At 51.3% G+C, this 9,757-nt stretch overlaps 1 protein-coding gene across 1 annotated transcript; it reads right to left on the reverse strand.

The window, feature by feature from the left end:
- Nucleotides 1-4,773: 4,773 nt before the first annotated feature.
- LOC128842532 (zinc finger protein 551-like) lies at nucleotides 4,774-7,894 on the reverse strand. The gene is made up of 2 exons (XM_054038621.1): nucleotides 7,815-7,894; nucleotides 4,774-6,535 (listed from the first exon to the last, which is right to left on the reverse strand). The coding sequence occupies exon 2, from the start codon at nucleotides 6,343-6,345 to the stop codon at nucleotides 5,470-5,472; it is 876 nt and encodes a 291-aa protein (XP_053894596.1). The 5' UTR covers nucleotides 6,346-6,535; nucleotides 7,815-7,894; the 3' UTR covers nucleotides 4,774-5,469.
- Between the last annotated feature and the right edge of the window lie 1,863 nt (nucleotides 7,895-9,757).

A 9,757-nucleotide genomic window follows, 5' to 3' on the forward strand; every position in this document is an offset into this window, starting at 1 on the left:
CAGAAAAACAATTACCAGGTAATATTTCTCTCTCCCCCATATCAATCAAGCTGCTTTATCTGAGCCACCTCTTCTTGCTGAAAGAGAGGAGGAGGATTTGATGAGGAGACACCCCTCTCTTCCATTGGGCTTCAGTAAATTACAGTCTGTGTTCAACTCTTTTCTCTCTGCCCCTCTTTCCCCCCAGAAGAAGAAAAGGAAAAACCAGGTGCAAAATACAAAGAGCACATGATAATATGGGCATCATCCTGGACTCCCAGGCTGAACATTTTTCAGGATGGGAGATTTCTTCTGGTTTCAAAGAAGAATGAAACTTGAATTGGGAGCACTTGGACAAACGGTTTCCAGAGAAATGGCAGGAATTCATCATTATGCTGATCTAGAAGGACCCTTTACAACAAACTGGAGGGGTCCAGGTGGCACCAGAGACTGGTTATCACTGCCCAGAAGACTCCTAGCATTGGGTGAGAGGGTGCTGTGTGGTCCGAATGAGATTGGCAGGGCTGCAGGTTGAATGGGCTCTGAGTAGTAACAAGAGGAAGGTCTCCGCTGGATTGAAATGCTCCTGCCATTGTCTACATCCAATGCTTCAAACACTCGGGAGAGTGGGGAGCTGGTCCTCAGCAGGCATAAGGGGAGCCCAGAGCCCAAGGGGCTGATAAGAGCAGGGCTAGAAGTTGGTGCTTGATTTCTTTAGAGCTAAGCTGAAAAGAAAAGGACTGGTACTATGTTAAAGTGAAAAGTCTGGAACTGCTCCACCTCCCCACAGGCAAGTGTTGCCCCCTTGCTTATCCCATTACACCAGGGAGAAGCAGATTTCAGTAATATAGCGACAGTTGCTCACAAGAAATTGGCATATTGCAAGCCACCCCTTGTGTTGTAAGTAGAATGAAAGTCCTGGTTTGTTCCCATGCATTCCAGTGTGCAAACTGGAATTCTGGTGACAGTGACCCTCCGCTTATGGAGAAGTTACAGGAAAATTGCTTTGTGGGGAAACAAATGACCTAGTTATCGGAGGACTCCCCTGTAGCAAATGTTTTCAAGTTCTGTAGCATAGGCAGCGATCAAAAATCGGGGCTCAAGCTTCCCAACCCACCCTCTGATTCAAGTCTCTTTTCACCTCCTCACATCCAACTTCCCTCTCTAGGCATTGAAGCTGCATTGTATGTAGCTCCTTCCATCCCAGTAGGGGGAAGGGGAAGTTGGAGTTCCGACACTATCACCACTCTTGGTTCAATAAAACATCACTCCTTTCTTTTATACCTGACCAGCCCTTTCTGCACATCCCCTCTCCTCTATTTACCTTCCTCCTCTCAATGATCTGTGAGAGATGGACAGAGAGCAGAGTCCATACTGAGAGACAGATGGCAGAGCTGGGCAGGCAATTCCTGATCAATCATTTTAAAGGTTGGTTGAAATGTTCTGAATTTTTTTGGTCAAAATGTTGATGGAGGGGAAAAAAATCTTGACAGCTTTTTCTGAAATAGGGCTCATGGCATGTTTCTGTTCCCTGCCTGAATGAATGTAACACTTTAGAATCAGGCTTCCAGTGAGGTAACAACTGATCTGTCTGGGATGGAACATAAGAATGGTCCTACTAGGTCAGACCAAAGGTCCATCTAGTGCAGTATCCTGTTTTCCGACAGTGGCCACTGCCAGGTGCCCCAGAGGGAATGAACAAAACAGGTTATCATCAAGTGATCCATCCCCTGTCACTCATTCCCAGCTTCTGGCAAACAGAGGCTAGGGACACCATTCCTGCCCATCCTGGCTAACATCTATTGATGGACCTATCCTCCATGAATTTATCTAGTTCTTTTTTGAACCCTGTTATGGTCTTGGCCTTCACAACATCCTCTGGCAAGGAGTTCCACAGGTTGACTGTGCGTTGTGTGAAACTTCCTTTTATTTGTTTTAAACCTGCTGCCTATTAATTTCATTTGGTGACCCCTAGTTCTTGTGTTATGAGAAGTAGTAAACAACACTTCCTTATCTACTTTCTCTACACCAGTCATGATTTTATAGACCTCAATCATATCTCCCCTTAGTCGTCTCTTTTCCAAGCTGAAAAGTCCCAGTCTTATTCATCTCTCCTCATATGGAAGCCGTTCCATACCCCTAATCATTTTTGTTTCCCTTTTCTGAACCTTTTCCAATTCCAATATATCTTTTTTGAGATGGGGCGACCACATCCGCACACAGTATTCAAGATGTGGGCATACCATGGATTTATATAGAGGCAATATGATATTATCTGTCCTATTTTCTATCCCTTTCTTAATTATTCCCAGCATTCTGTTTGGTTTTTTTTGACTGCTGCTGCACGTTGAGTGGATGATTTCAGAGAACTATCCACAATGACTCCAAGATCTTTCTTGAGTGGCAACAGCTAATTTAGACCCCATCATTTTATATGTATAGTTGGGATTACGCTTTCCAAAGTGCATTACTTTGCATTTATCAACATTAAATTTCATCTGACATTTTGTTGCCCAGTCACCCAATTTTGAGATATCCTTTTGTAGCTCTTCACAGTCTGCCTGGTTCTTAACTATCTTTAGTAATTTTGTATCATCTGCAAATTTTGCCACCTCAAAAGGGGAATGGATGAGAGAGACAGTAATAATCTTACTTTTTATTGTTGGGCCGTTCTCCCAGAAAGATTCCAAACATTGGCTACTGTGCTGGGGAACCACCTGGGCCATCGCCCAACCACTTTTTGGCCAGGCCATAATAGTGCTGTGGTGAGTGGTGCTGTGACCCCATGTACCAGGCCATAATGCCACTCATTCACAGTTGGCCCAGCCATCCTTCCATCATGATAGGGCAGCATTTTTCAAACTTCGCGTCACGACCCTGCACTGAGTCACTCTGGTCAGCACCGCCAAGCGGGCTGTTAAAAGGCCCATTGGTGGTGCTGCCCAGCTAAGGCAGGCTAGTGCCTACCTGTTTCGACAGCGCGCTGTGCCCCAGAAGCAGCCAGCAGTGGGTCCAACTTCTAGGCAGGGGGGCCACAGGGCTCCATGCGCTGCCCCCGCCCCAAGCACTGGCTCCACACTGGAGGGCGGGTGGGGCTGTGCCTGCAGGTGAGAGTCACATGAAGCCACTTGCGCGCCTCCGCCTAGGAGCCGGACCTGCTGCTGGCCACTTTCGGAGCGCTGCACAGTCCGTAGTGCCAGGACAGGTGGGAAGCCTGCCTCTGCACCCCGGCTGCACCGCTGACCGGGAGCCGCAGGAGGTAAGTCCATGCCCCAATCCCCTGCCCCAGCCCTGAGCCCCCCCCCCCCAAACCTGGAACCTCTTCCTGCACCCCAAGCTCCTCATTCCCGGCTCCACCCCAGAGCTTGTACCCCCAGTCCAGAGCCCAGACCCCCTCCTGCATCCCATTCCCAGCCCAGAGCTCCCACACCCTGAACCCCTCATTCCCAGCCCCACCCTGCACCCCAATCCTCTGCCCCAGCTCTGAGCCCTTCCCACACCCCAAACCCATCATCCCCAGCTTTGTTGGTTCATGGGTATCAACAATTTTCAACTGGGTCCCCAGAAAAAAAGGTTGAAAACCACTGTGTCTGGGTCAAATCTGAGTGAGCGGCATTGTGATCTGGCACCATGGAGTCACAGTGCCACTCAGGTTTCGGTGCTGCGACAACATGCACCAAGTTAGAGTTCTTCACTCAGATTTAGAGAGGGGTGGGTGTAGGGACTCATGGTTGGGGGGAGTAGGAGGGAGCCTGAGAGGGAACGAGGAGGGTGAGGTGGAATGGGGGGAAATCTATCCCTCATCACTCTAAATGGAACTCCGCAGCCCGATTCCAAATGCTTTACAAATGACACATAGGAATACCTTTGCCCAGCAGTGAAATGCAGCCACTTCTGGGGTACAGCACAGCAGTTTAGGAGGTGAAGTGAAGAATACTAGATCTAGTGAAACTAAGGGGGAGTTTTCAATGAGAACGGTAATTAACCTGGAATTTGGCCAGGATATTGTTGATAACATTTCTACTGTTGCGAAAAGTGCCTTGCAGCCTTTAACGACCACACTAGGTTGGAGGCTCAGTGCCCCTAATACCAAGGTTAGTTAGTTCAGTACTGACTTAGAGGGAAAAATGCCAGATGAAATCACCAAAATCCTCTTTCTCCCTTATCTGTGCTTTCCCTGGAGGTCTTCCACTGAAGTTCTGGCCCAGCATGACTCACCAGCTTATTAGACTGGATGAGGTCATAGGCTGAGAAAGTGAGGTAACTGCAGCAGGATAGAGAGGGATTCAGCTCTGAAAGGTGGGACAGGTGAGAGGTATGATAGGAAGCGAGGTGGCCAGTCTATGTGATTCATAGATTCTAGGACTGGAAGGGACCTCGAGAGGTCATCGAGTCCAGTCCCCTGCCCGCATGGCAGGACCAAATACTGTCTAGACCATCCCTGATAGACATTTATCTAACCTACTCTTAAATATCTCCAGAGATGGAGATTCCACAACCTCCCTAGGCAATTTATTCCAGTGTTTAACCACCCTGACAGTTAGGAACTTTTTCCTAATGTCCAACCTAGACCTCCCTTGCTGCAGTTTAAACCCATTGCTTCTGGTTCTATCCTTAGAGGCTAAGGTGAACAAGTTTTCTCCCTCCTCCTTATGACACCCTTTTAAATACCTGAAAACTGCTATCATGTCCCCTCTCAGTCTTCTCTTTTCCAAACTAAACAAACCCAATTCTTTCAGCCTTCCTTCATAGGTCATGTTCTCAAGACCTTTAATCATTCTTGTTGCTCTTCTCTGGACCCTTTCCAATTTCTCCACATCTTTTTTAAAATGCGGTGCCCAGAACTGGACACAATACTCCAGCTGAGGCCTAACCAGAGCAGAATAGAGCGGAAGAATGACTTCTCATGTCTTGCTCACAACACACCTGTTAATACATCCCAGAATCATGTTTGCTTTTTTTGCAACAGCATCACACTGTTGACTCATATTTAGCTTGTGGTCCACTATAACCCCTAGATCCCTTTCTGCCGTACTCCTTCCTAAACAGTCTCTTCCCATTCTGTATGTGTGAAACTGATTTTTCCTTCCTAAGTGGAGCACTTTGCATTTGTCTTTGTTAAACTTCATCCTGTTTACCTCAGCCCATTTCTCCAATTTTGAATTATGACCCTGTCCTCCAAAGCAGTTGCAATCCCTCCCAGTTTGGTATCATCCGCAAACTTAATAAGCGTACTTTCTATGCCAATATCTAAGTCGTTGATGAAGATATTGAACAGCGCCGGTCCCAAAACAAACCCCTGCGGTACCCCACTTGGAGGAGAATTCTGGTCTGTTGTGAAGGACAGGTACTAGAAAGTGGAATACCAGCAGGTCTGTATGGGATGGAGAGGAATTTGGACCTGCATACATAACATTTTCATTGGCAATATCTCCAATACCCAACTGCAGCTATGTGAAACTGGGCAGGGTTGAACATACAGTCCTAGGGTCAACTGGATTCTGGCTGCACAGCCAAGTTAGGGAGGGGACAGTCCTGGGGCAGAGGGTCATGGCCTTGGAACCTCAGCGTGGGAACGTCCCAGCGGCTCCGCTCCTCCTCCCTCAACTCCATCTCTATCCGGTGACCTTGGGCATGCATCCGCTGGTGGGAGCGGAGGCCTGAGAGCTTGGGGAAAACCTTGCCGCACTCCCCACAGCGAAAGGCCTTCTGGACGTGGGTCTGCCGGTGCTTGAGCAGGGCAGTGGAGCGGATGAAGGCCTTGCCGCACTCGGAGCAGACAAAGGGGCGGTCGTTGGTGTGAGTAGCCTGGTGGAAGGTGAAGCTGGATGACTGGCTGAAGGACTTGTTGCAGATGCTGCAATGGAAGGGCTTGAGGCCCATGTGCATCTTGCGATGCTGGAGCAGGGTGGAAGGGTCAGAGAAGGTCTTCTCGCAGAAGGGACACTCATATGGCCGGTCGCCGGTATGCGTGTTCTGGTGGATCAGCAATGAGGTAGAGCGGGCGAAGGACTTATCGCACACAGAGCAGCGGTAGGGCTTCTCGCCAGTGTGTGTGCGCTCGTGCCGCCGCACCATGGAGGCCTGGTAGAAGCCCTTGCTGCAGTAGGAGCACTTGTAGGGCCTCTCGCCCGTATGGATCCGCTGGTGCACTTTGAAGTCTGACTTCCTGGCAAAGCTCTTGCCACAGTCCCCACAGATCAGAGTAGTGGCACCAGCAGCTGCCATGGGCTTGCGGTCTCTCAGTACAGGCGCAAGCTTGCTGATTTCTGCCACTGCTGCCAGCTCTGTGGGCACAAAACCAGCAAAGACTCTGCCAAACTCTGCCCTGCCCTGGCCACATTCTGCAGGACTGTCCATCATCATGCTGTCCTCACCCTGCTTGCTGATGACTGGGCTCTGGTCTCCAAAGCCCTCCACTCATGGGCAATCCCTGATCTGTCCGATCCTACCCTTTTCCTTTGCCAGGTTAAGGCACAGCTGCACTCCTGCCATGAATGGTGACTTGTGGAACTGCTGTGTGTTCACAGTCCATGCCTCCCAGCACCTCCAAGGTCTGAAACCAAAGAGACGCAAACAGGAGATGCAAGTCCCCTTTACAACAAACTTAGAGCTCGGCATTCCTTTCATAGGTCTCCCCTCCAGCATCGGGTGACCAGATGTCCCATTTTTAAAGGGACAGTCCATTTTTTTGGGACTTTTTCTTATATAGGCGCCTATTACTCCCCCCCCCACCCGTCCAGTTTTTTCACAGTTGCTATCTGGTCACCCTACTCCAGCATCCATTAGCGGCCTCTGAGCCCTACTCCTTGTCTATGCAGGGATTAGCCAGCCCTGATTTCAGCCATCAGTGGCCAGTAATCAGAGTAGCTGCACCAGTGCAAACCCCTAGCGTAGAGAACGAAACCCATGATTTGCAGAAACTGAACTTGTCCATGCAAATCACAGCTTTCCTTGTCTACGCTAGGGCTTTTCATCTCTGCTGCTGCACTGTTTGCCGGCCATTGTGCCCAGTGTAGACATGGCCCCATCCTCCATAAATGTTGAGGTCTGAGGTAATTTTTCAAAAAATGTTGCATTACTGAATGACATAACCCCCCCAATGTCCATCACTAACTACGATAATTTTGTCAAGTGACTGTCGCGCAACATGGTAGTGCCGAATCCTGCAAGAAATCAAGTTCCCCTAACCCACAGCAGCCTCCTACCCCTACCCCTACTCCTACTCCTACCCCTACCCCTCTGTTGTTTGGTCAGTGCTTGCTATAGCCTGGTAGGTTCCACCTACCAACCGTAACTTTTCCAAAAGCTTCAGCAGCTTTCTAGGGAAAATCCCATTTAGCACAGTTCCCTAGGAAGAGTCTAACACAGGCTGGAAGCTCAGTGCAGAGAAAGCAAGCCTGGGGGAGACTTCCCTTGTGTTGATGAGCTAACAGCCACCCGCTTAACGGGCTGGCTCTGGTTTGTCTGGCCAGGAGCAGCTGGGCTCCGGAGCAGGCTGCCTGTCGTGTTTCCCATGAGTGGGGACAGCCTGGGGTCAGGCCTGCAGGGAAGGAGCGCACTGGCACCCAGGGAAAGACTGACGGAGCAGAGGCATGCTGCCTGCCTGCTCTCCGGCTTCAGGGGCATGGCAGGGCTGCTGCCGCAGGCACCGCTGAGCAGCAGGGCAGGGGGCTGCCCAGAGGGGGTTGCCAGTCTCTCAGCTGGCATGTGTAGGGGGCACTGCGCCCCCCATGGCAGCTCGGAAGGGGGACCTCCCTCTTCTCGCCTTCCTACGGCAGGACCCTGCCCGCTCCAGCCCCGCAGGGTGCCGGGCGTGGCCGACCCAGGCTCACCTCCCTCGGTGCTGCCGCGCGCCGCTGGTTCCCCGCGGGCCCGGAGACTTGCGCGCCGCAGCCGCCGCTGCTCTCCCGGCCGGTGCGCACAGGGGCCTCCCCTTGCCGAGGACCCCAGCGCACAGCCCGTGCACACACACACTCTGCATAGGCAGCTGTCCGCCCAGGCTGCCTGTGCAGCGGCGGGGAGACAGGGCGAGGCGGGTGGGGGGCTGGCAGGGCGAGCCCGGCTTGGTTTATTTTTTTAAAGCCTCCCTCCCACCCAGAGCCGCCTAGTGCTTATTGATCCCCAGGCAGGCAGCAACCGGCCCGGATCGGGGAGGGCTGAACGGCCAACCTTATCTTTGAACTCCATCAGCTTAACACGTGCTAAAGGCACCTGCCCTGGACACACTAGGCTGGTAACACGTGTTAGCCAACCTTCCAGCTCATAGGATAAGGCTATTGGCTACCCTGTAAGCAGAGGGGTGACTGCACCACCCAGCTAGCGGTGATGCGCTAGGCAGGGTACACATAGCAGGGACGCTGCAGCGCAGGCTGGCTGCCCGGCGAGTACCCCAGGTGCTGGGGTAGGCTGGTACAGCCGCCCTGCTGCTGGAGCATCACTGCTATTGGTAACCCCGCTTGGGCGAAAGTGAGCCGGTACCGACAGAAGCCGGTACCAGCCCGTACGCAGCCCACGGCAGCGCTTTAACGTCCCTGCCCCTTTTGCTTGCCCCGTCGGGGGCCGTACGGGCAGGGCCACCAACGGGGCGGGGAAGGGGCAGCAACGTTAAAGCGCTGCCACGGCAAAGGACCCTGCTTAAAGCGCTGCCACAGCAGCGCTTTAACGTCATTGCCCCTCCCCCCCCCGGACGCCGGTGCGGGGCCAAAGGGAGCTGCTGCCCCGGGGCCAGTGATTTAAAAGGCAGCAGTTGGGGCCGCAGGCCCTTTAAATCACCGCTGGAGCACCAAGCGGTGCATGCCAGGCAGCGTGGAAGGGCTGGCTGGGGGATGCTCACTCCCGAGGCCCCGCCCCGTCCGGGAGCCAGAGCCAGCTCCGTACCGGTAAGTCTTCAGAGTTACTTTCACCCTGCCCACACTAGCTCAGGTATGTCCACACCGGCTGCAGTCAGACCTCCCATTGCGGTATGGACATATCCCTAGTGTAGATGAGGCTGCAATCCCACCTCCCCTGTGTCGGAAAGGGGGGCCTATTGCTTTTACACTTTTGGGTGGATTTCACTCCCATATTTTGATCTTCCTTTGTTTAGAATCTGGCTCATTCTGTCCCCACCCTATTGACATCTCAGTTCGTGCTGCAGTTCAGGGATTATGGAGTTAATACAGAAGTCACTGGTGAAAATTTTAATGACTTGATATTTGAACATAGCCCATCTCTGAAGCAAATGTGTTGGTGTGAGCTCTTGCAGCAATGTGAGGAACAAACTAATGTTCTAGGAAGGATTTGATATGATCAGTGTGTAAGGGGATGAAGTTCCCTAGTGTTTAGTGGACTGAGGAGTAGAGAGTTCAGTAAACACAATGTGTGAAATCCTAGTTCCAATGAAATCAGTGGAAGTTTTGCCATTGACTTCCCTGAGGCCAGAATTTCACCTTAAGTCTGTACACGGGTCCATTGGCAGACCAGCGTCGGGAAAGTCATCTACTCGGTGATCCTACCAGATCATTTTAGACTGCGTATTAAGGAGGAATGATCTTCTAGCAAATTACCAATATAGTTGTGTAATTGGCAGTGGCTATTGATTTAGTTCACTTCTGGCCAGTCTGAATCTGAATTAACCATGGTGCCAGTAGATCCTTTAACAATGCACTGAGGTCAAACACAGGTGGTGTGGCAAATTACTGTTTTTATTTTATTCAGCAGCCTCTTTGTTCTATTACACAATGTATGTTTTCTCCTTTTAGCAAACCCTTAAATCCCAATTCAGGAATTCATCCCT

This window comes from Malaclemys terrapin, chromosome 8, assembly GCF_027887155.1.
Source record: "Malaclemys terrapin pileata isolate rMalTer1 chromosome 8, rMalTer1.hap1, whole genome shotgun sequence".
Lineage (NCBI taxonomy): Eukaryota > Metazoa > Chordata > Testudines > Emydidae > Malaclemys > Malaclemys terrapin.

Coding starts and splice junctions, on each gene's coding strand:
- LOC128842532 (XM_054038621.1), bottom strand. CDS start 6,345: ATGATGATGGACAGTCCTGCAGAATGTGGCCAGGGCAGGGCAGAGTTT.